A 27,486-nucleotide genomic window follows, 5' to 3' on the forward strand; every position below is an offset into this window, starting at 1 on the left:
CCTTTGCTCAGTTTGCGAATTGAATAGGAAGGGAAATGACGTAGTCGTACAGGGTATCCTCTGTCATGCACCATACGGTGGCTTGCAGAGTTTAGATGTAGCTGTAGAATTTTTGTTGTTGTCTTAGAATTTTAGATTACTGCTTATGGTGAAGGTCTTTTCACTGTTGGGTATTTATGTGCTAAGAATAAATGCAAGATTTTAATCCCTATAATGTTTTTATACTTTCAATGAAATAAAAAAGAAAAGTAATTCATAAAATAGTGAAAAGCCCAAAAAGACAGCAAAGCTGCACGGTTCTTACCTACTGGGGGGTGTGAGAGTGAGGGGAAAGGGGCAGGTCACTCAAAGCACAGGCTAAGAGGGACCCACCTGTTATGAGGAGAATGGTAGCTAAAAATGAAAAAAGGGACCTGAGAATACATGAGAGAGAGTACAGTACTAAGCATTATGGAAGCTTTATTTCAGATATTACAGTAGGGACAGAGTTGGACTGATTAGAAGAAGATGAGAAAATGAAAAGTAGCAAGAATAATCCAACAAAGAAAAATTGTGTGTGTGTGTGTGTGTGTGTGTGTGTGTGTGTGTGTGTGTGTGTAAGATTCCCATCTCTGCTGGAGTTGGAGAGAAGTTGATGCTGGGGTGAAGGGATTATGTGAAGTGAAGTGCTGGTGTGGATGTAACAGGTGGTCACATCTCACTTCTCATGTCATAGAACACACCCAGTAGATGGGTACGGGACAGTCCCAAGGTGAACAGTTATTGTTTGATCAGTGATGCATTCTGTCTGTCAGTTTTATTGTAGTTTTAGTAGTTACTTATTTCTTCTGCTCTGTGCCCTTCTTACCCCTCTCTCCTTTCTTTCCCTCCTCCCACCTTCGTCTCTCCCTCCCTCTCTCTCTGTCTGCCTGCTTCCCTCCATCCCTTGTATTCAATGCACTGAAAATATTTTTAACACGATATTTGCACATATACTCACCAAACAGCACCATTTTAAAGCACATAAAGACTAGAAAGTCCTAGTGTTCAGAAGCAGGATCTCCTCTCATGTCACAAGAGAATATGCTTGAACAAGAATAGACTGGTAAGGCTTCAAGATGGAAGCTAACTCTAGTTAGAGTTACCAGGTGAAATCCTTAAATGTTATTAATCTATCTTTCCTAGGAGGAGGAGCCCCTTGTGCTGAAAGCTAGTTTTGTCTTTCTATTCATTTGTGTGTGCTGCACAGTGGTGAGCAGATTTTCTGTCTATATTACAAAACTCTTAACCAGCTGCTCTTCATACCAAATAAGTTACGTTCTACAATTGCATTTGTTTGTTCAAATATATATTTCTATAGGTGCTGCAAATGAAATGGCAGCTAATCCTGGTCTTTACAGACTACTTGTAGACCAGTCATTAGGCAAACCATCAACTGCAAATGATGAGATAGAGAGAGACTTACATCGTTCCCTACCTGAACATCCAGCATTCCAATCAGAAGTTGGTATCTCAGCACTGCGCAGGGTACTTTCTGCATATGCATGGAGAAACCCACAGATTGGTGAGTCAGTTTTCATTCTCTTATTTAAATGAAAAGGTTAGGTATTATTAATTTATTTATCTTGATTCATTTCACATCAGCAGGCAGAACTGCATTTCATAACTTGAGTCCACTTTAAATATGGTGTCTAAGGGTTGAAACACACCTAGTGACGTTGATTCTGGAATGACTGTATGACTAAACAAATTAAAAATGAATACTACAGACCCAAGTCTAATTTAGGGCAGAGTCTGTATCCAATATCTGAGGTTTGTTGGAGGGATAATGAAACACCCTGAATTATTTGTTATGTGTCTTCATGAAAGACGTTTAGTTTAAATATTATTTAAGATTCAAGGTTTGCTATTTTGTTGTGAATCGCGTGATGAGTGACAGTAATCTAGTAAACTGAAATGTGGGGGTTGGGAAGGAAGAAGGTCATACAGGTGAAAGGCCTTGAGTTTGATGAACTATGTATGGAAAATGGGAAAGCTTTGATCAGGTTACACACAATCTACATTTCCAAAAGTGAATGTTATGTTTATTTTTATAGGTTACTGTCAGGCAATGAACATAGTTGCGTCAGTACTTCTGATTTACTGCTCTGAAGAACAAGCATTCTGGCAACTTGCAACACTTTGTGAGAGCTTGCTCCCAGACTACTACAACACTCGTGTAGTTGGAGCACTGGTAGACCAAGGTGTTTTGGATGACCTCACATTGGAACATCTACCTAGTCTACATGCACGGCTCGATGCACTAGGGATGATACGCATGATATCTCTGTCATGGTTTCTCACCATTTTCCTCAGGTACTTTAAAACAGATAATATTTTATAAAAGTTGTGATAAATTCATTTACTGTTAGTTTTTACCAAAATTATTGCAAGCTGAGATTGGTAAGTAGAAACTGAAACACACACACACACACACACACACACACACACACACACACACACACGACTATTTCTTATTTTCATTAACGACCTCACTCTTCGTTCTGATACAAAAAGTAAATTTACCCTTTTTGGAGATAATACTGCAATTCTCACGGACGAATTATCAGACAATAATATTGAATGAACTATGAACAAGGCTTTCAATGAAATTTTAAATTGGTTTTCTTCAAATGTTCTTTCACTCAGTGCAGAATAAAATTTATTATGTGAGATTCCATACATCACAAATAACTCGTGAAGAAATTAATGTAAAGTGTACACATTAACCAATACAAACAGTTCAGGCTACAAAATTAGTAGGTGCCTATATAGGCAGCAAATGTAATTGACTATCCACATTCTTCATCTCTTTAAAAGACTTAGCTCAGTAACATTTGCACTATGAATTATTGCTTCTGTGACTAACGTAGATACCATTAAGGCTTCCTACTTTGGTTACTTTCATTCATTAAGGTTGTTTTCTTTGTATTTTGGGGAACTAACCTCTCGTAGAAAAAAAATCAGTGCACAAAAAAAGACCATTGGAGTAATGAGTGGTGTCCATCATAGACACTCTTGCAGAGACTTGTATTGAAAGATGAGGATACTTACCACCTCCTCATTATGTGTTGTTTCCTTGTTGACCATTGTGTGTAATAATTTTTCTCTGCACAAAGACTACAGTGAAAATCATGACTACAGCAAAAGAAACAAAAACAGCCTTTATATTGAATTGAGGAATTTAATCTGGTTCAAAAAGGAATTTATTTCTCCGTTATTAAGTTTTTTAATCCACTCCCACCACATATCAAACTACTACTCAAACAGTTGCCAAAATTCGAACAAATTGTGGAAGATTATGTAATACAGAATTCTTTTCGTATGGTTGTTCAATTTATGAGAGAAAATGAATATAGCCATTACACACAATTATTGTACAAATACTTTTAATTGATTTTGTTTTGAGAAGTATCATAGATATACAAAAATTTGTTTCTTGGTGATTGTGTATTTATTTACCGTAATACTTAGCTTAATTTTGCTTCCTGTGTGTATCACTGATCCTTCCTCAGTGTAATGCAATTATCTGTTAATTGGGTATATGTCCTTTATTTGATAACTTTGTTTACATTATATTTTTTATTGTATTTATGTAATTTATATCTTAACTGTGTACAGTTTCACACACACCAGTCATAGTAAATTACTCGGCACATGTATCTACAGAACACTAAATAAATAAATAAAACACACAGACATAGTAATGTTTACTCATGGCGACTTTTATGCCAGAAGTAATAGTGTGGTAAATATTATTAGAAAATAGTGGAAAATAATAAAACTGAAGTAAAAGTACTGTGGCATCAAGAATGAGATCCTGGCAAGTGTCTGATACCTTCAGTACATACTACAAATCCATTTAGTAATGAGCATAGTGCCATTCTGGGATTCATTGTAAGTGCAAGTATCAGTAGGCAGTTGTTAATTTCAAAATATGGAGGTGAGGGCAAGTAACAGCAATGCTTGAAATGCGTGAGAAGTTGGTTGGGAGATAACTTGCATACAGAGAGAATTCTTCTTAACCATAAGACCTTAGGTAACACCACCAATCACTAGCAAATTCAGAGTAACATGACACCCATTTGAACTTTTGACAGAACAATTAGCTTACAAACCTTTCCCTAAATCATTGTAGTCAAGGACCATGTAAAATAATGTATACTTTTTTGTATCCACTGCATTGCTTTCCACCATGACAAGATCTTCTTGTGATTGTGCTGTTCAATACGTTCTGGATGTAGGAAATTTTGGTGTCTTAATAATTTATGAAGTTTAAATTACGGTAAAATGCATAAATGACATATTTTGGTGGTATGGTTTTTGTTCTTGAATTAAAATAATTTAGAGTAACTGAATTTTTCATTGGTGCTTGGTAGAACTTAATAATATCAAAATAAAGTTCTACAAAATTATAATTGTTTCTTCATGAACTGGTTTTCAGTTTCTCAGGCCTTCTTCGGATGACAACTGAATGTCGCCAACACAGATAAATAGTGGTGTGCAATGTACATAGATACTATTTGTATAAAAGACACAAAAATGACACAGTGTTAAGATGCAAAACATTCATATGATGCAGTATATGAAGTTTTACATTCTGTTAAGAAAACGAAAAAGATGATCCTACTGGACATACATACACAAATGGCACAGAGTGCCAGCTTAGTATTAAATTATCAGACTCGGTTTTCTCTTTTCCCCTTTGTTAAATTAAATTTTCTTCACAAATGTTAAATTCAGACTGTAAATTCTTCTTATTGCTCATCAGTTATTTAATGTATCTCCAAATAAAAACTTTGCTTTCCCCACTTTTAGTTTATGTAATTATTTCTTTGTAACAAACTGTAATGTTTTCCTGTGTATGGTGTATATGCCCCCGGACACTGGGAAAAACCTAGGAAATTTTTCGTCCACAAAAACTCCAAAAACTTTTCAAAATTCCTGGAATTTTTCATTGTTTTAGTTTTCAGTTAAATTTTTGTAATTTTGACTGATAATAACTGATACTCCAACAAAGAATTTTACTTTGTCCCACTGCTGCAGAATAATGCTCCAGCAATAAAACATAAATGAGAGAATAACATGAAAATAAAACTGTAGTTGCAAAGAAATTTGCAAAAAAAAAAAAAAAAAAAAAGACACAGGGTGCACACAGGCCTCTGCTGACAGTAAAATGTGTCAAAGGCTATAGCACAAAGACTGTACAATAGTTCTCAAAAGCAAACTGCTTTTGATGAGCATGAGATCACAACTGTTTAAATTTCTAATAAGGAAAATATTGTGAATGGCGATTTGGGAAACTTTGAAAGTAAAGTAAATTTCCTTTTACACAAGGTGCATCATGCTATGTGTGAGAATGTGTGATGAATTTCTTAAACCATGGAGTGCTTTAATCTCATTCAAAAGTTAAAACTTTGAGGACTGGCCACTTACAAAAATTTTGGGTCCAGGAGACCAGCCATTATGTCATTATTTAAAATTATACTGGCACATTTGCATTTGATGTATCTTAAAGGGTAACATATGCTAAAGGAAGACCAAGGTTATCTTTTCACATTTATTTTACTTCTTTAAAGGTTACAAATTATGTGATAACAAAGGAAAAAAGTATAATAATCTTGACTGATAATTTTAACCTAAAACAGTATAAATATCTATTAAAAAAGTGTTAGTTGAGTTCTTGAGCAATTTCAGACATAACTGGCTTTTCTACAGAAATATCAAATTTCTTTATGGAAAATGTAATCAGTCAGGTAGTCTATGAAATGTTCGGTGCATGGCAGTGAACTTTTTTATTTATTGATTTATTTATTATTATTATTATTATTATCATCATCGAGTTGAGCTTCTATGGACTGCGCGGTAACAACCAACTTCTTGTTCTTGTTCTTGTTCCAGCTTTGACTTCCTGCCGATATCTTCTGAGCCCACCAAGAAGTGCCTGTTTATGCTCTGCGAATAATGGTCCTCCCTGTCTTTTTGACATTGATGACATTTTAAAACCTTGTTGGTGGTTCACCAATCTTCTAACTTTGTTCCTGTCAGGAATTTCTCTCTCTGAGATACCAATCTGTCTCAGATCGTTTTCACATTCTTCGAACCATCTTGGCCTTGTTTTCTTAGATCGGATGAAACTCCATATTCTTTTTGTAAGTCAATCACCATCCATCCTCATGAGGTGACCGTAAAATAACAATTTTCTCTTCTTAATGGTTGCTGTGATAGGTTCTACCTTGCTGTCCAAGTCCTCATTTGCTCTCATTCGCCATTGTCCATCAGCCCATCTATTACCTAGGATTTTCCTTAATATCCTACACTCTCACTTTTCCAGCTGCTCAGCTTGACCTTGTCTATTCATGGTCAAAGTTTCAGATGCATATAAGCCCGCAGGTTTTACAACTGTATTATGATGTCAGAACTTGGCCCCTATACTCAAGACTTTTTGTTATAGGTATTCTTTGTCAGTTGGTATGCTTGGTTTAACTTCCTCATCCTGACATTAATTGCTTCTTCTTCTAATCCATTCTCATGGATGACTTCACTGAGATACGTGAAATTCTTAACTCGTCCGATTTTTCCCGGATTAGTGATCCTCCATTCAGGTCTATCACAGATGCTCTTCATATATGTGTCTTTTGAATAGAAATCTGGAGTCCAACTTTTTCAGCAATTTCTTAGGTGAACACATATTTGGATAGGAATTTGTCAGGTGTCAAGTATGAAATGGATGCACCACCTCACACTTGAGGGTAGCTGAGTCACTTGGCAGGGGTTGGCGCTAACCTCCTGTGCATTCTACTGGACAGGAGGTGGCGGAGGGTGCTTGTGTGCATTGATTGCATTATTTTGTGAGCAATCATGTAGACTGTGCTATGCGTTATTTGAACAGTTAGCAATTACTGAGCATGTCTACGCATCACTGTGCTGCATTATTTAGGAACAGTTTGTAGGTCTGTAGTGAAATTATTTGGGAAAATTAGGAGTTGTTTGCATGTCTGTAGATTGTGTATTGTGACCCCAAGAACATAAGTATGAGTGTTTTGTGTCAGTGTGACAAACATATTACATTGCTAAATAAACTGTTCCAAAATAAATAGAGTGCACTGCGGATAGCCTATTGCTCCCTGCCGCCGTTGGATAAGCAGCTGACAGCAGAAAGTCGTATACTCCTAGCTCACTCATTTGTTACATAGTTTAATTCTTAATTTCTTTGCGTGTTTTTGGGTACTTGCATTGTTTAAATTCATAAATTTCGGGCATATTATAGTATTTGAGAGTTGTAGCATCGCGTTTTAGTACCTGAATAGTGTAAATTCGCGTAGTCTCCTTCCGCCGCCAAGCAGTGTGTCAGCAGTGTGCAAGTAGCAGCATTACTGCATTTACTAGGCAATCTTGTATTTTAATAACCATTTAAATTTTGTGTCAATTTGTTTGTGCTCTCTGTAGATTAGTTCAGACGTTCTTTGCACAACAGTTTTTAGCATGGATAGGGACTGCAACTGCTGTGTTCGGATGCAGGCTGAGTTGGCATCCCTTCGCTCCCAGCTTCAGGCAGTGTTGGCTTCGGTCACACAGCTTGAGGCTGTTGCCAATGGGCATCACTGTGGGGGTCCGGATGGGGGTTTGTCGGGGACGGCCAGCTCGTCCCTCGCATCCCCCGATCGGACTAAGACTGTGGTTGCCCGGGATACTGCCCGCATTGAGGCTGATCCCTCACCTGTAGTAGAGTGGGAGGTCGTCTCAAGGCGTGGCAGGGGGCGAAAGACATTCCGGAGGGCTGAACGGAAGGCCTCTCCAGTTTGTCTGACGAACCGGTTTCAGGCTCTGTCTCCGGCTGATACTGATCTTCGGCCGGACATGGCTGCTTGTCCTGTTCCAGAGGTTGCCCCTCAGTCTGCACGATCCGGGCGGTCGCAGAGGGTGGGCTTACTGGTAGTTGGGAGCTCCAACGTCAGGCGTGTAATGGGGCCCCTTAGGAATATGGCAGCAAGAGAGGGGAAGAAAACCAATGTGCACTCCGTGTGCATACCGGGGGGAGTCATTCCAGATGTGGAAAGGGTCCTTCCGGATGCCATGAAGGGTACAGGGTGCTCCCATCTGCAGGTGGTCGCTCATGTCGGCACCAATGATGTGTGTCGCTATGGATGGGGGGAAATCCTCTCTGGCTTCCGGCGGCTATCTGATTTGGTGAAGACTGCCAGTCTCGCTAGTGGGATGAAAGCAGAGCTTACCATCTGCAGCATCATCGACAGAACTGACTGCGGACCTTTGGTACAGAGCCGAGTGGAGGGTCTGAATCAGAGGCTGAGCCATGTGGGCTGCAGATTCCTCAACTTGCGCCATAGGGTGGTGGGGTTTCGGGTTCCGCTGGATAGGTCAGGAGTCCACTACACGCAGCAAGCGGCTACACGGGTAGCAGGGGTTGTGTGGCGTGGACTGGGCGGTTTTTTAGGTTAGATGGCCTCGGGCAAGTACAGAAAGGGCAACAGCCTCAAAGGGTGCGGGGCAAAGTCAGGACATGTGGGGACCAAGCAGCAATCGGTATTGTAATTGTAAACTGTCGAAGCTGCATTGGTAAAGTACCAAAACTTCAAACGCTGATAGAAAGCACCAAAGCTGAAATCGTTATAGGTACAGAAAGCTGGCTGAAGCCAGAGATAAATTCTGCCGAAATTTTTGCAAAGGCACAGACGGTGTTTAGAAAGGATAGATTGCATGCAACCAGTGGTGGCGTGTTTGTCGCTGTTAGTAGTAGTTTATCCTGTAGTGTAGTAGAAGTGGATAGTTCATGTGAAATATTATGGGTGGAGGTTACACTCAACAACCGAGCTAGGTTAATAATTGGCTCCTTTTACCGACCTCCCGACTCAGCAGCATTAGTTGCAGAACAACTGAGAGAAAATTTGGAATACATTGCACATAAATTTTCTCAGCATATTATGGTCTTAGGTGGAGATTTCAATTTACCAGATATAGACTGGGACACTCTGATGTTTAGGACAGGTGGTAGGGACAGAGCATCGAGTGACATTATACTGAGTGCACTATCCCAAAATTACCTCGAGCAATTAAACAGAGAATCGACTCGTGGAGATAACATCTTGGACCTACTGATAACAAACAGACCCGAACTTTTCGACTCTGTTAAGTGCAAAACAGGGAATCAGTGATCATAAGGCCGTTGCAGCATCCCTGAATATGGAAGTTAATAGGAATATAAAAAAAGAGAGGAAGGTTTATCTGTTTTGCAAGAGTAATAGGAGGCAGATTTCAGACTACCTAACAGATCAAAACGAAAATTTCTGTTCCGACACTGACAATGTTGAGTGTTTATGGAAAAAGTTTAAGGCAATTGTAAAATGCGTTTTAGACAGGTACGTGCCGAGTAAAACTGTGAGGGACGGGAAAAGCCCACCGTGGTTCAACAACAAAGTTAGGAAGCTACTGCGAAAGCAAAGAGAGCTTTACTCAAAGTTTAAACACAGCCAAAACCTCTCAGACAAACAGAACCTAAACGATGTCAAAGTTGGCATAAGGAGGGCTATGCATGAAGCGTTCAGTGAATTCGGAAGTAAAATTCTATGTACCGACTTAACAGAAAATCCTAGGAAGTTCTGGTCTTACGTTAAATCAGTTAGTGGCTCGAAACAGCATATCCACACTCTCCGGGAGGATGATGGCATTGAAACAGAGGATCACACGCGTAAAGCTGAAATACTAAACACCTTTTTCCAAAGCTGTTTTACAGAGGAAGACCGCACTGCAGTTTCTTCTCTAAATCCTCGCACAAACAAAAAAATGGCTGACATCGAAATAAGTGTCCAAGGAATAGAAAAGCAACTGGAATCACTCAACAGAGGAAAGTCCACTGGACCTGATGGGATACCAATTTGTTTCTACACAGAGTACGCGAAAGAACTTGCCCCCATTCTGACAGCCGTGTACCGCAAGTCTCTAGAGGAACGGAAGGTTCCAAATGATTGGAAAAGAGCACACGTAGTCCCAGTCTTCAAGAATGGTCGTCGAGCAGATGCGCTAAACTATAGACCTATATCTCTGACGTCGATCTGTTGTGGAATTTTAGAACATGTTTTTTGCTCGAATATCATGTCGTTTTTGGAAACCCAGAATCAACATGGATTCCGGAAACAGCGATCGTATGAGACCCAACTCGCTTTATTTGTTCATGAGACCCAGAAAATATTAGATACAGGCTCCCAGGTAGATGCTGTTTTCCTTGACTTCCGGAAGGCGTTCGATACAGTTCCGCACTGTCGCCTGATAAACAAAGTAAGAGCCTATGGAATATCAGACCAGCTGTGTGGCTGGATTGAGGAGTTTTTAACAAACAGAACACAGCATGTTGTTATCAGTGGAGAGATGTCTACAGACGTTAAAGTAACCTCTGGTGTGCCACAGGGGAGTGTTGTGGGACCATTGCTTTTCACAATATATATAAATGGCCTGGTAGATAGTGTCGGAAGTTCCATGCGGCTTTTCGCGGATGATGCTGTAGTATACAGAGAAGTTGCAGCATTAGAAAATTGTAGCAAAATGCAGGAAGATCTGCAGCGGATAGGCACTTGGTGCAGGGAGTGGCAACTGACCCTTAACATAGACAAATGTAATGTATTGCGAATACATAGAAAGAAGGATCCTTTATTGTATGATTATATGATAGTGGAACAAACACTGGTAGCAGTTACTTCTGTAAAATATCTGGGAGTATGTGTGCGGAACAATTTGAAGTGGAATGATCATATAAAATTAATTGTTGGTAAGGCGGGTACCAGTTGAGATTAATTGGGAGAGTCCTTAGAAAATGTAGTCCATCAACAAAGGTGGCGGCTTACAAAACACTCGTTCGACCTATACTTGAGTATTGCTCAACAGTGTGGGATACGTACCAGATCGGGTTGACAGAGGAGATAGAGAAGATCCAAAGAAGAGCGGCGCGTTTCGTCACAGGGTTATTTGGTAAGCGTGATAGCGTTACGGAGATGTTTAACAAACTCAAGTGGCAGACTCTGCAAGAGAGGCGCTCTGCATCGCGGTGTAGTTTGCTCGCCAGATTTCGAGAGGGTGCGTTTCTGGATGAGGTATCGAATATATTGCTTCCCCCTACTTATACCTCCCGAGGAGATCACAAATGTAAAATTCGAGAGATTCGAGCGCGCACGGAGGCTTTCAGACAGTCGTTCTTCCCGCGAACCATAAGCGACTGGAACCGAAAAGGGAGGTAATGACAGTGGCACGTAAAGTGCCCTCCGCCACACACCGTTGGGTGGCTTGCAGAGTATAAATGTAGATGTAGATGTAGATCTTGTTGACTGCTGACACTGTCACAATTTATAATTGTGCTTGTCAAAAATATTCAGCTGCTGCAGTTTAACATGTGCACTTAGGACCCTGCTGAACCATACCCTTGGAAAAAACAGTAAAAATTTCTTGACAATCTGTATTTTATGTGAAAGCTTAGCTTTTCTTGTAGCTATACTGTACATATAATTAACTTAAACCATTAACTTTATCTGTTTGTGTTTGCTGCTGTTGCTGTTGGCTGACTGCATCACATGTCCTATGCTCTGAATACCTGCTGTCATTGGCTTGCGAGATGAGCTAGCGACAGGAGCTATGATTGACTAAAGTACATCACAATCTCGATTTCAGTGCTTTGGAAACTATCGTAATGTATTTGGTGGAGTTTGTATTTATACTATCATAACACAAAAATATGCAATGTACATGTTACTGTGCATCAAAAGTGTTCCCAGAACAATTATTTTTGCTGGGTTTCATTTCCTAAAAAGTGTTGGAAAATTCGACACTGGTGTATAAAACCTTAACAATTCAAAGGATTGATAAGTTTTAAAGTTCCATGGGAAAGTATATTGTCACTTAACATGGAAAAGAGGTACTTTCACCTAGGGTATAGAGTATTTTCACTCGTAAAAGTGTTATTTTCACCCGAGAAAGTGTATTTTCACCTGGTAAAAAGTATATTTGTAACTGGGAAATCCAGAAAAATATGGGATTTATTTTTCCTGCCCACATATATACCCTGTGTACACACTGCATCAGTTTTGTTTCTTCTGTACTAATAATAACTGTGAATGTCATAAATCATGTTTATTTGTGTTGGATACATTCAGTTGTCACCTGAAGATGGCCAGGGAAGCCAAAAGCTGAGATTTTACCAAATAAATATAATTTTGTAGAACAGTAGAAAGGATTTGGTACTATTGTAGTGTCACATCTAAGTAAATCAGTTTCATTATGGGGGTTTCATTTAATTTTATTGTCTTGCATTCCCTAAAATTTAAGAAATATTAGTTCTCTAAACAGTTTTCGGCCAAATTCTGTAAAATTGGGACACTAAAACTGTGATGATAATTAAAAAATGTAAAGAAGTTTCAAATGTGCATTTATGAAAATCTGGACGTATTAATGTGGTTTTTGTGAAATGAGGGTTGTTATAAACAGGCTGATGTCCTGAACTTGCTATGTTTCAAGGGACATAAATTAGAACATATCAAGAATCAAATATAGGAAAAAAATGGAGAAAAGAAGAATGAGGTTAGGGCATTTATGATCCAACATGATGAGAATAAAAGTTCACAGTTTGGTACTAAACAATTCATACGTCTTAATTCAGGATTTGAGAAAATTCTGACAGGCTTCTTTGTGCTTTACAGTCCTCCTACCAGGTACTGTCATTTGTTTGGACTTGTCCATAAAAAAGACAGCAAGAAATAGATAATCTCACAGCCCCCAAGATTTATTTTCACTTAAAACTTGGCACAAACACATTAAATAAATGTGGTGTCAAAACCTGGAACTGCATTAACTCATCACAGGCTAAGGTAGGTAGGTGAAGAGGAAACTGTATCACAATCCAACACCAAGCAAGAGAGCAGTGGTAATGGATACAGGCCAGTCACAACAGTAAAACAAAGAAACAGTGTCAATCCAAAGAATTGAATAGTTCATTAGTAAGGGCAGACTGAGACCACTGTAGAATGCTGACATAACTATACGCTGGAGTGGCAGGCCACACAGATTGATGTATTTTACACATGAATGTTTGATGTGTCTATTGAAAATTGCATTGCCACAGTTATCAGTAGAGAACTGGAAGATTCTGCAGTTATTAAACTGAATTCATCATTCTATTTTAGATATTGTGTTGCTAATATGAATATTGTGAAACCACCACCACTATCACCAGTGCCAGCCTTTCTTCCCAATACCTTCTTCTCTTTCACTCACATTCTTCATACAGATAGTTTTTTTACTAAGGGTACATGTATTAAAACTGAATCTGATATTGTAATTTTATTTTTCCCAGTGTGATGCCATATGAAAGTGCTGTCAACATAATAGACTGCTTTTTCTATGATGGTGCAAAAGTCATATTTCAGGTAAGTATTAAATTGGTATTTGTACTCCAGTTGAATACTGATTTTTCCTGAGAAAGGTCAAAGTTGTATATAAATGAAGAACTTTTTTGGATTGTGGTGTGTATATCTAAAACTACACCTGTACTCTTGTGAGGTACATGTCAGATGGTGCCTCCATAGCTCCACAAATTAGATTAGATTAGTACTTGTTCCATAGATCATGAATACGACACTTTGTAATGATGTGGAACGTGTCAGGTTAATAAAAGGTGTCTCTACAAGATATTACATGACACGTATTTTTTTTTTGCCGGGGAGGGGGGGGGGTGAGGAAATTACCCACTTACTATATCCAAAAATTCATCTGATGAGTAGAAGAAGTTGCCATTAAGAAATTCTTTTAATTTCCTTTTAAATGCTATATGGCTATCTGTCAGACTTTTGATGCTGTTAGGTAAGTGACCAAAGACTTTTGTGGCAGCATAATTTACCCCCTTTGAGCCAAAGTTAGATTTAACCTTGAGTAGTGAAGATTATCCTTTCTCCTAGTGTTGTAGCCATGTACACTGCTATTACTTTTGAATTCATTTGGATTGTTAATAACAAATTTCATAAGTGAATATATATATTGTGAGGCTACAGTGAAGATCTCTAGCTCTTTAAATAAGTGTTTGCAGGATGATCTTGGATGAGCTCCAGCAATTATTCTGATTACACGGTTTTGTGCAATGAACACTCTTTTACTCAATGAGTTACCCCAGAATATGATGCCATATGAAAGCAGAGAATGAAAATATGGATGGTAAGCTAATTTACTGAGATTTATATCGCCAAAATTTGCAATGACCCTAATAGCATAAGTAGCTGAACTCAAACGTTTCAGCAGATCCTCAGTGCCCCCCCCCCCCCCTTTCCGCAGTTCAACCCCTCATCAATGCATACATCTAGAAATTTTGAATATTCTGCCTTAGCTACCAATTTCTGATCGAAGTTTATATTTATTAATGGTGTCATTCCATTTACTGTGTGCAACTGTATATACTGTGTTTTGTCAAAGTTTAATGATAGTAAATTTGCAGAGAACCACTTAATGATTTTCTGAAAAACATCGTTTACAATTTCACCAGTTAATTCTTGTCTGTTGGGTGTGATAGCTATACTTGTATCATCGGCAAAAAGTACCAGCTTTGCATCTTCATGAATATAGAATGGCAAGTCATTAATATATATTAAGAACAGCAGAGAACCCAAGACCGAACCTTGCGGCACCCCATTCTTGATTGTTCCCCAGTCTGAGAAATGACCAGTTTTTTGCATATTATGTGAACTGCTTATATCAACTTTCTGCACTCTTCCAGTTAGGTATGATTTAAACCATTTGAGCACTATCCAATTCATACCACAGTTCTTGAGCTTATCTAGAAGTATTCCATGATTTACCCAATCAAAAGCCTTTGATAGATCACAAAAAATCCCAACGGGTGACTTCCGGTTACTCAGAGCATTTAATATTTCCTTAGTGAAAGTGCATATAGCATTTTCTGTTGAAAAACCCTTCTGGAAATCAAACTGACATTTTGTTAAAACTTTATTTTTACAAAGGTGTGAAGCTACTCTACAGTACATTACTTTTTCAGGAATTTTGGACAAGGCAATCAGAAGAGGATTGGGCAGTAGTTGTTAACATCAGACGTATCCCCTTTTTTATGCAGTGGTTTAACAATGGCATACTTCAGTCTATCTGGGAAAATACCCTGCTTCAGAGAGTCATTACATATGTGGCTAAGAATCCCACTTATTTCTTGGGAACAAGCTTTTGTTATCCTGCTGGAAATGCCATCAATTACATGTGAGCTTTTATTCCTGAGAGAGTTTATCATCTTCATGATTTCAGAAGGAGAGGTGGGTGGAATTTCAATTGTATCAGATGGTGTGGGTAAGGCCTCTTCTAATGAACATTTAGATCCTATTTTCTCTACAACATTTAAAAAATGATTATTCAAAATGTTTTAGACTTCGGCTTGTTGTTTATCAGGTTTCCATTCGCTTTGATGGTGATGCCATCATCTTGTACTCTTGGTTGCCTTGTCTCCCTTGTAATAATATTCCAAATTGTTTTGATTTTGTTATCAGAGGTATTAATTTCAGACATGCTTCTGGACTTTTTAATAACCTTTCTTAATATTCCTTTAGTAAGCCAAGGTTTTTTGCATAGTTTCTTATAATTAGATTTAACTACTTTCTTGGGGAAAGAGTTTTCAAATTCTCTTAAAAGTGTATCATGAAATAAGTTATATTTTAAATTAGCATCAGATTCATTGTACACCTCATCCCAGTCTAACTGCTGAAGGTTTTCTCTGAAATTTCTAATTGTTGAGTCATTAATTGAAAGCACAACTTTGGAGGGTAGTTTTGAATTACTGAATGGAGCTATGTCATATACTGTAACTAGCTGAGCATCATGATCAGAAAGGCCATTCTCAGCAGGACAAGAATTTATGTTTTTAAACCTATCTTGGTCTGTAAAAGCACTTCCGTGACACACTGTCACTAGTCAAACAAGACACTGACCTTGTGTGCTGATCTATTTGTGTGTTCCCCTGTTAGCTCTACGTGGTATGGGTCTCATAAATTTGAGCAATATTGGTAGGATTGGTTGCTTTAGTGTTTTCTAAGCACTCTCCTTTTTAGACAGATTACATTTTCCCAGTATCCTACCAATTTATCAAAATTTATCATCTGCTTTACCCACAACTGAGTGTTAGTGAGTGTCCCTTTTCATATCCCCCAAATTTTTACCTTCAAGTATTTGTATGAATTGACTGATTCTATTTGGGGGTGTCTCTTGAAAAGTCAATAAACACAAAAAGTAAATTTTTGAGGAAACACATTTTTTAAATAGCATACCAAAATACTGTTTATGTAAATGAGAGAATTTAACATTTATACTGCTTTTGTAGGCATGATTCTGATTGTGTGATTGGCTTCTCTAAAATTTTCAGTGTTTACATCAAGAGTAGAGGAACAAAGTGTCTAGTTTTTTTCTCTCTCTCCAGAAGTTGATAAATGCAAAGATGAAAGTCAGTTTTGTTAATATGCACATTCAAAGTAATTATGTTTTATCTTTAACATTAATTAGAGAGAAAACTACTTTCTTGTTCATTTTACATAGAAATAAAAATAATGTACTGAAGTGCTATACTTCCAATAGTGTCCTTATAAAATTCTTCTGCTCTTACTGGTATGTTAAAATGCCTATCAAGTTTTAATACATTCATTTTCTTTTCTTTGATGACTATTTTATTCTTTTCCAAGGTGGCTGCTTTCTTGACTTCCTGGCTCCATTTTCTGCATTTCTGTACCTCAACCGTGCCAGGACTTCCATTATAAGTGTCCAGTACTGGCAACAATACCTTCTTCTGAGAATTTACATAAGCCATACTCACCGAGCATTTATTTTGGAATAGCATCTTAGATCATACAGCTTTTGGTGCACTGAACTATACATAATCTGCTTCCCAGTCTTCACAATGTTCCAGCATTTTATAGTATTCAGTCTGTGAAAGAATATCTTCCTTTTTTGTAGTCTTTTTTCCACTGTACCATGCACTCTTTCAGGAGGCGTATAGGTGTGATTACAAATAGGGAAATAAAGCACCAGCTATTTGTATGGAATTGGCTGATTCTGTTGTATATCAAATAATACTTAAAGTACATTTGGATTGTCCTTGTTCATTATTGCATAGAATTTTTTTGCGTGAAGTTTGTGCAACCTGTGATTTGTTATTAGTGATTCCTTTTGTCCAGATCTTGTTCCTTTTTCGATTTCAATCTTGCATTTTGAGCATGTATCTGTGTGGGGAGTTCTAAATGATAAATTAAAGCAGTGATAGAAAATATGTTCGTACTTCAATAAGAGCAAATTGGAAGCAATGACACTTCGCTTTTTTTACAGAAATGTTTCCACATTTTGACTGTATTCAGCTTGCATGGTAAATATCCTCTTCGAAACTTTTGCTTTGAATAGGTCCGCACCTCGTGGTCTTGCGGTAGTGTTCTCGCTTCCCGCGCACGGGGTCCCGGGTTCGATTCCCGGCGGGGCCAGGGATTTTCTCTGCCTCGTGATGACTGGGTGTTGTGTGTCTTTCATCATCATTTCATCCCCATCGACACGCAAGTCGCCGAAATGGCATCAACTTGAAAGACTTGCACCAGGCGAACGGTCTACCCGACGGGAGACCCTAGCCATACGGCATTTCCATTTTGCTTTGAATAGTAACTTTTTTTACACCTGTTTGTTTTGATATTATGATAGCTTGTGTAGCTTCCTTATATTTTGTAGTGGTGCATTCTCCCCCTCGGTTTTCAGTTGGTAACTTTTCTGTTGCATAAAATTCATTGGCCAAATTGGAGAGTCTGTCTTCGGGCATCCTTGATGTTGCTTGAAATGAAATGTTGCAGCACATACAGTTAATGTCTGACCATCTTTCTTTGTTGTGCTGTACATTATCAAAACAATATTCTTGACGTTGCTTATTTCTTGATGTTCCTGATTTTTACTAATATGATTATTGTGTATTTTAATAATAATAATAATAAATCAGGATCAGTTTTGTTTAAACTATTTGCATGATGACGAAAATTCGTGATATCATCATAAGAAAAATGAGCTGCCCTGCTTTCCTTTCTTAGTAAGGCGTTGGGGCTCACTAGGGCGTCTGATAGCTCATGTGAACAGGCAATAACCAGCATTATTTTTTCTTGTTGGACTTCTTGCATGTTTTCTCTCTCGACCTGCACTTCCTACCACCTGCGCCCTCGGTTACTTGTATACCATTTTCTGAATCACATGTATTAACATCCATTTTATAGTTTAACAGCCTACTTTTGTACTGCAATCTTCTCCTTGACAAAATTGTCCCCAACTGGGCAATAATCAGAAGTTAATGTTGTTGTGTAGACCACTAATTTGTTAGTCTCCCTTCAAGTATCTCAGAAACAACACACAGTTTGCATTTATAGACTTCATTTTAACTGACTGACAGCAAAAAGAGATTTACAAAAGTCTGTACATTTCAGTAACCTCTAACAGCAGAAAATGTTGGATTTTGATGAAACAACCTGAACAAGTCATGCTTGACAACAAGCTTGATTTGTAACTATGAAACTCTGAATTTTGAAATACAATACTATGTCTTTGGATTTTAAATTTCTCATCATTTAAAGCTAGTTATCAATCTTTGCATGACTTTGGAAGCTTATTAAGATGTGACTGCATTTTTCTTTTCTCTCTCTCTCTCTCTCTCTCTCTCTCTCTCTCTCTCTCTCTCTTTCTCCAGTCAGGTTTTCAGACAGTGTTTCATTATACAAACTCCATCATTTGCAAAGTGTCTGAGGAACTGTTAGTATTGACTGTCAAATTATGAATATCCAGTATGAACAGAAATAGTCCATCTCACTTCCCTGGCACACACTTAGTTACTTCAACAATGGTTAAGGACACTCCATCCAAAATAAAGAGCTGTGTATTCCCTGCCAAGAAATCCTTAGTCAAGTTGCAAATTTCATTTGATATCCCACATGATCACACTTCAGTTCATATCGCCCTTTCCAGAAATGTGAACAAAGGTGATGCACGAGGATGAAACTAAGAAAGTGCTTCAAGAAGAAAACAGTGTCACATTACTTCTAATAATATATTAAAAAACACAAGTAAGTCACTATGAGCAAGCTATAATGAAAGATCTGAGTTATGATGTGTGTGAAAATTTGAAAATTATTGGACCTGAAGTAGCTAGTAATAAGGATACTAGCAATGAAGTTATAGCACATGAGTTATGTGATCATGAACTAAATAATTCATTGAATGTTGGAAAACAAAAATGTAGTGTATTGGCAGCAAATATTCAACAAGACAAAAGTTTTTGTCATAAGTGATAGTCATGGAAGAAACTGTAGGAAATTACTGCAGGACAACATAGGCAACCACTTAAGTGTACAAAGTATTACAAAACATGGTGCATCATTCAAAGAAGTTGTTAAAAACATGGACAACTTAACTAAGAAATTGTCATTTAATATATTCGTAGTTATTGGTGAAAAAAACTGAAAGTACAGGTGCTGAGTGATGGGTGGGATTTTTATCAAGAAAGTGAGTCTTCAGAGAGAATTATAATCGAAAAGAAAGGCTCCAGGATCAATATTCAAAATATATTGCTGTATACAGAAAAAATACTGATGCATTTTGGAGCTGGAGAACAGGCCACCAGCCAGTCAGGAGGATCATGGCAGATGTTGTCCAGCAATGAGAACCATCAGGATGAGGTGGGAATGAGGGGCATCAAATTTTGCTGAGGTGAGGATCAGAGACCTGTCTACCACCACTCTAGCACACCTTGCAACCAACACGTGACTCTGCTGCCACATTCCCTGTTACTCACTCAGACAGGCTGTGAGGAAAATTTGTCGGCCAGCATTGTACTGGAACAAACAACCTTTATGCTGTGCTGACGATTCTACCCAGCACGTAGCCCCCAAGAGGCCGTATAGGGGTATTAGAAGTGAAAATTTTAAGTAGCCAAGAAGTACTGGTACCCCCTAGACTGATAGTGGCTTGCAGAACTCATACCCCCTTCCCTGGAAGAGTTTACACAAGTGCAAATCAGTGACTTCCATGGAAGAGGAATTGCCTGTGCTAAGACTTCATATGTTGGGGTACATGGGCTGCTGGAGTAAAGAATACCAAGTGGGATTACAAAAATTTTACAATAATAATTTCCTTTGCAAGTTAGTTGCAACTGGCCCAAGTTGCAGTCACTGAGCTCATGTGGTGGTGAAGCTGTAGGAGGCAGGTGTGCATGGGCCATGTAGCTCTGAGGGTGATGGAGCTGAAGGATGGTGGCATGTCTCCTGCAGCAGTTAGGGAACTTGAATGGTAGATATAGGCATAAGTCTGTAACACTCGAATGTCTTTTATTAGCCTAGAGCCTTGGGGAGATGTTACATATAGTGTGGCATTGTTTACTATACTTAACTCTTTCAGACCTGAGTTTTTTCTGGAGAAAAGAATGAACTACTTTACGCTTTAATGGCTTAAGTGATTTTAGATGCAAGATTTATACAAATGTATTCATTTTCAAAACATACTTTGTACACTTGGCTTCATTTTATGGAACGAAATAACTTAACAAAATATTCTGTATTGTAATAAAGAGTAAAATGATCATTCAATAATTACCATGCAAAATAACAATAAACATATTCAATTATACTGTATTATATAGCAAACTGACCACATCTGTGATTTCTGGTGGACTCAAGCTGCTGCACGCTGTTGCCTTGCTAATATTTTCATAGTGATTTCCAACAATTAGCAGTACTTGTGCATGATGAGTGGGCCAAAAATTCACAAATGCATACATCAGGTTTCCATTGGGACAAAGTACTTCTGTTGCAACTAAGACACAGTAAAAGTTAATGTACACAATTTTAGCCAGAGGGTCTGAAAGGGTTAATAACACTCTAAGTGGAGAATTCAGAGAGAATGTGTCCTCAGTAATGAGCTGCAGTAGAATAATATTTTGTAGGTAATTGGAGGAACATTTCATCTACAACAACAACAACAACAACAATAATAATAATAATAATAATAATAATAATAATAATAATAATAATATGTTCTGCCATTCGTAAAAGGCGACGAAAAGAACAAACCACTAATAGGGCTAACCCCCCTTTTAGTGTGATTAGTTGGTTCAGGACAGAACTAACGAAGCCTCGCACAAGTGCTGTCATGGCCAGGGACGACACTTGAACCCTATGCCCGTCCACAATGGTAACGACACTGCTAGCCACACGGAAAATGATTTAAATCCAAATAGAGGTGTTTTGCAGGATATGCTTCCTGCAACCACCCTAGAAGGAAAACAGACAGAGGATGAGATGGTCAGATGAAGTTAACCGACGCCTCATGTTCTGTTATTACCAAGCAACAAACTTAGGAACCAACACAACTGGATACAAGGAACCAACACAACTGGATACAGATCACAAGTATACACAACATTTATTACCAGATATCCAGAATTAAAATTTTTAACAGAACGACCAGCTGATCAGATCCGTGTAATAATAAAAAATAACAGGATACCCCAGTCAGAATTAGAAAACATCAAACAAGTACAACAAATACTGGAACAAAATAATGTGCAATCAGAAGAAGAAGAAATTACAGTAATGGACTCAAACGTCCCGTAGCAAATAAACAAAGAACAACACACATTAATTAAACAATCAGAGGAAAACGAAATCTTAAGACAGCTACCAGAACAAGCACAAATAGAACACGAAGTGACACACATGTTAGATATAGAAGAAAAATTTCAGCTGACATATATAGAATACAAAGACACAAATACAGACATTAGACCATTCTTGCATAGACCACCAAATAACCCACAAGTTGAAACAACAACAACAACAACAACAACAACAACTATCAACACAATCATTCACAACAAAATACATTAAAATACAACTATGGAAGAATTACAACTACTGGTTTATATAGGAGCACTCACTACACTAAATATACACACTAGGCAGAGATCAGAACCAACCAACACACAGAAGAAACCCACAAAACCAGCATGGCAATACAGGCTACAGATCAGAATAGAAAAACTGAGAAAGGACATCGGACAGCTAACACAGTTTATAAGAAATGAAATATCAGACAAAAAATGAGAAAGGTTAGGTAAAATCTCACAACAAGAAGCGATAGAGCAATTAGATGAAAAGAAGCAGAAATTACAAGCATTGACCAAAAGACTTAGAAGATAAAAAAAAGTGAAAATAGAAGGAAACAAAACCAAACATTCAACACAAACCAAAAGAAATTTTACCAGACAATAGATAACACACACATTAAAATAGACAATCCACCAAACATAGCAGACATGGAACACTTCTGGAGCAACATATGGTCAAACCCGGTACAACATAACAGGCATGCACGATGGATACAAGCAGAAACAGCCACATACGAGATGATACCACAAATGCCTGAAGTGATAATTTTGCAACATGAAGTCACCCGAGCAATTAATTCTACTCACAATTGGAAAGCCCCTGGAAAAGATAAAAAAGCAAATTTCTGGCTAAAGAAGTTCACCTCAACACATTCACATCTAACTAAATTATTTAACATATCTAAAAACAAAGATGATGTGACTTACCAAATGAAAGTGCTGGCAGGTCGACAGACACACAAACAAACACAAACATACACACAAAATTCTAACTTTCGCAACCAACGGTTGCTTCGTCAGGAAAGAGGGAAGGAGAGGGAAAGATGAAAGGATGTGGGTTTTAAGGGAGAGGGTAAGGAGTCATTCCAATCCCGGGAGCAGAAAGACTTACCTTGGGAGAAAAAAAGGACAGGTATACACTCGCACACACACACATATCCATCCGCACATACACAGACACGAGCAGACATTTGTAAAGGCAAAGAGTTCGGGCAGAGATGTCAGTTGAGGCGGAAGTACAGAGGCAAAGATGTTGAAAGACAGGTGAGGTATGAGCGGCGGCAACTTGAAATTAGAGGAGGTTGAGGCCTGGTGGATAACGAGAGGAGAGGATATACTGAAGGGCAAGTTCCTATCTCCGGAGTTCTGACAGGTTGGTGTTAGTGGGAAGTATCCAGATAACCTGGACGGTGTAACACTGTGCCAAGATGTGCTGGCCGTGCACCAAGGCATGTTTAGCCACAGGGTGATCCTCATTACCAACAAACACTGTCTGCCTGTGTCCATTCATGTGAATGGACAGTTTGTTGGTCATTCCCACATAGAAAGCTTCACAGTGTAGGCAGGTCAGTTGGTAAATCACGTGGGTGCTTTCACACGTGGCTCTGCCTTTGATCGTGTACACCTTCCGGGTTACAGAGCTGGAGTAGGTGGTGGTGGGAGGGTGCATGGGACAGGTTTTACAGCGGGGGCGGTTACAAGGGTAGGAGCCAGAGGGTAGGGAAAGTGGTTTGGAGATTTCATAGGGATGAACTAAGAGGTTACGAAGGTTAGTTGGACGGCGGAAAGACACTCTTGGTGGAGTGGGGAGGATTTCATGAAGGATGGATCTCATTTCAGGGCAGGATTTGAGGAAGTCGTATCCCTGCTGGAGAGCCACATTCAGAGTCTGATCCAGTCCCGGAGAGTATCCTGTCACAAGTGCGGCACTTTCGTGGTTCTTCTGTGGGAGGTTCTGGGTTTGAGGGGATGAGGAAGTGGCTCTGGTTATTTGCTTCTGTACCAGGTTGGGAGGGTAGTTGCGGGATGCGAAAGCTGTTTTCAGGTTGTTGGTGTAATGGTTCAGGGATTCAGGACTGGAGCAGATTCGTTTGCCACGAAGACCTAGGCTGTAGGGAAGGGACCGTTTGATGTGGAATGGGTGGCAGCTGTCATAATGGAGGTACTGTTGCTTGTTGGTGGGTTTGATGTGGACGGACGTGTGAAGCTGGCCATTGGACAGATGGAGGTCAACGTCAAGGAAAGTGGCATGGGATTTGGAGTAGGACCAGGTGAATCTGATGGAACCAAAGGAGTTGAGGTTGGAGAGGAAGTTCTGGAGTTCTTTTTCACTGTGAGTCCAGATCATGAAGATGTCATCAATAAATCTGTACCAAACTTTGGGTTTGCAGGCCTGGGTAACCAAGAAGGCTTCCTCTAAGCGACCCATGAATAGGTTGGCGTTGTTACACCGTTCGGGTTATCTGGATACTTCCCACTAACACCAACCTGTCAGAACTCCAGAGATGGGAACTTGCCCTTCAGTATATCCTCTCCTCTCGTTATCCGCCAGGCCTCAACCTCCGCTAATTTCAAGTTGCCGCCGCTCATACCTCACCTGTCTTTCAACATATTTGCCTCTGTACTTCCGCCTCGACTGACATCTCTGCCCGAACTCTTTGCCTTTACAAATGTCTGCTCGTGTCTGTGTATGTGCGGATGGATATGTGTGTGTGTGTGCGAGTGTATACCTGTCCTTTTTTCCCCCAAGGTAGGTCTTTCCGCTCCCGGGATTGGAATGACTCCTTACCCTCTCCCTTAAAACCCACATCCTTTCATCTTTCCCTCTCCTTCCCTCTTTCCTGACGAAGCAACCATTGGTTGTGAAAGCTAGAATTTTGTGTGTATGTTTGTGTTTGTTTGTGTGTCTGTCGACCTGCCAGCACTTTCATTTGGTGAGTCACATCATCATTGTTTTTAGATATATTTTTCCTACGTGGAATGTTTCCCTCTATTATAATCATATCATAAATTATTTAACAGTTACATTGCAGACCCATACACATTCCCTGATACACTTACACATGGAATAACTTATCTGAAACCTAAAGATCAAGCAGACACAGCAAACCCAGCTAAATATCACCCCATAACATGCCTACCAACAATATACAAAATATTAACCTCAGTCATTACACAGAAATTAATGACACATACAACACAGAACAAAATTATAAATGAAGAACAAAAGGCTGTTACAAAGGAGCACGAGGATGTAAAGAGCAACTGATAATAGATGCAGAGGTGACATATCAAGCTAAAACTAAATAAAGGTCGCTACACTACGCATACATTGATTACCAAAAAGCTTTTGATAGTGTACCCCACTCATGGTTACTACAAATATTGGAAATATACAAAGTAGATCCTAAATTGATCCAGTTCCTAAACATAGTAATGAAAAATAGTAATGGAAATCCACACTTAATATCCAAACAAATTCAAATAATATCATATCACAGCCAATATGGATTAAGCATGGAATATACCAAGGAGACTCATTAAGTCCTTTCTGGGTCTGCCTTGCTCTGAACCCGCTATCCAATTTCCTAAATAATACAAATTATGGATACAATATTACTGGAGCATACCAACACAAAATCACACATTTGCTATACATGGATGATCTAAAACTACTGGCAGTAACAAATCAACAACTCAACCAATTACTAAAGATAACAGAAGTATTCAGCAATGATATAAATATGGCTTTTGGAACAGACAAATGTAAGAAAATAGCATAGTCAAGGTAAAACACACTAAACAAGAAGATTACATATTGGATAACCACAGTGACTGCATAGAAACGATGGAAAAAACAGATGCCTATAAATATCTAGGATACAGACAAAAAATAGGATTAGATAATACTAATATTAAAGAAGAACTAAAAGAAAAATATAGACAAAGACTAACAAAAATACTGAAAACAGAATTGACAGCAAGAAACAAAAGCTATAAATACTTATGCTATACCAATATTGACCTACTCATTTGGAGTAGTGAAATGGAGTAACACAGACCTAGAAGCACTCAATACACTTACACGATCACAATGCCACAAATATAGAATACATCACATACATTCAGCAACAGAAAGATTTACATTAAGCAGAAAGGAAGGAGCAAGGGGATTTATCGACATAAAAAAACCTATATTAGGGACAGGTTGACAATTTTCTTAAATTCTTTATAGAACGAGCAGAAACTAGTAAAATACACAAAGCAATCACTCATATAAAGACATCGGCTACACCATTGCAATTTCATAACCACTTCTACAACCCTTTAGATCACGTAACATCAACAGATACGAAGAAAGTAAATTGGAAAAAGAAAACACTACATGGCAAGCGCCCGTATCATCTAACACAGCCACACATTGATCAAGACGCATTCAACACCTGGCTAAGAAAAGGCAATATATACAGTGAGACAGAAGGATTCATGATTGCAACAGGATCAAACAGTAAACACCAGATATTACAGCAAGCATATTATTGAAGATCCCAATACCACAACAGATAAATGCAGACTTTGCAAACAACAAATAGAAACAGTAGATCACATCACAAGCGGATGTACAATACTAGCAAATACAGAATACCCCAGAAGACATGACAATGTAGCAAAAATAATACATCAACAGCTTGCCTTACAACATAAACTTACAAAACATGTTCCCACGTACAAGTATGCACCACAAAATGTACTGGAGAATGATGAATACAAATTATACTGGAACAGAACCATTATAACAGATAAAACAACACCACATAACAAACCTGACATCATACTCACCAATAAAAAGAAGAAATTAACACAACTAATCGAAATATCCATACCCAATACAACAAATATACAGAAGAAAACAGGAGAAAAATTGAAAAATACATCCAACTGGCTGAGGAAGTCATCAGGATAAAGTTGACATTATACCAATTATACTGTCAACTACAGGAGTCATACCACACAATATCCACCAGTACATCAGCGCAATACAGCTACGTCCAAATGTATATATACAACTACAGAGATCTGTAATTATTGATACATGTTCAATTACCCGAAAGTTCCTAAATGCAATGTAACATATACCGTACAGTTAAAAGGAAGTGACGCTTCATCAAGGTCCGCGTCACTTTCCATTTTTAACCAGACACAACGTCTGAGAAAGGAAAGAAATATAATAATAATAATAATAATAATAATAATAATAATAATAATAATAATAATAACCATGGACCTTGCCGTTGGTGGGGAGGCTTGCATGCCTCAACAATAGGTGCAACCACAACAGAGGGGTATGTGTTGAGAGGCCAGACAAACGTGTGGTTCCTGAAGAGGGGCAGCAGCCTTTTCAGTAGTTGCAGGGGCAACAGTCTGGATGATTGACTGATCTGGCCTTGTAACATTAACCAAAACGGCCTTGCTGTGCTGGTACTGCGAACGGGTGAAAGCAAGGGGAAACTACAGCCGTAATTTTTCCCGAGAGCATGCAGCTTTACTGTATGGTTAATGATGATAGCGTCCTCTTGGGTAAAATATTCCGGAGGTAAAATAGTCCCCCATTCGGAATTCCGGGCGGGGATTACACAAGAAGACGTCGTTATCAGGAGAAAGAAAACTGGCGTTCTACGGATCGGAGTGTGGAATGTCAGATCCCTTAATCGGGCAGGTAGGTTAGAAAATTTAAAAAAGGGAAATGGATAGGTTAA

The 27,486-nt window shown here is 38.6% G+C and overlaps 1 protein-coding gene across 3 annotated transcripts in view; it reads left to right on the top strand.

Annotated features, from left to right (window-relative positions):
• The window catches only part of LOC126258146 (TBC1 domain family member 9), a 200,389-nt gene that overhangs the window by 74,327 nt on the left and 98,576 nt on the right, over window positions 1-27,486 (top strand). For all 3 annotated transcript variants that reach the window (XM_049955619.1, XM_049955618.1, XM_049955620.1), the window contains 3 exons: window positions 1,340-1,543; window positions 2,076-2,334; window positions 13,370-13,442. In XM_049955619.1, the coding sequence (XP_049811576.1) occupies window positions 1,340-1,543; window positions 2,076-2,334; window positions 13,370-13,442 (536 nt within the window). The remainder of the gene's footprint in view (window positions 1-1,339; window positions 1,544-2,075; window positions 2,335-13,369; window positions 13,443-27,486) is intronic.

Source organism: Schistocerca nitens, chromosome 1 (genome assembly GCF_023898315.1).
Source record: "Schistocerca nitens isolate TAMUIC-IGC-003100 chromosome 1, iqSchNite1.1, whole genome shotgun sequence".
Classification (NCBI taxonomy): Eukaryota; Metazoa; Arthropoda; class Insecta; order Orthoptera; family Acrididae; genus Schistocerca; species Schistocerca nitens.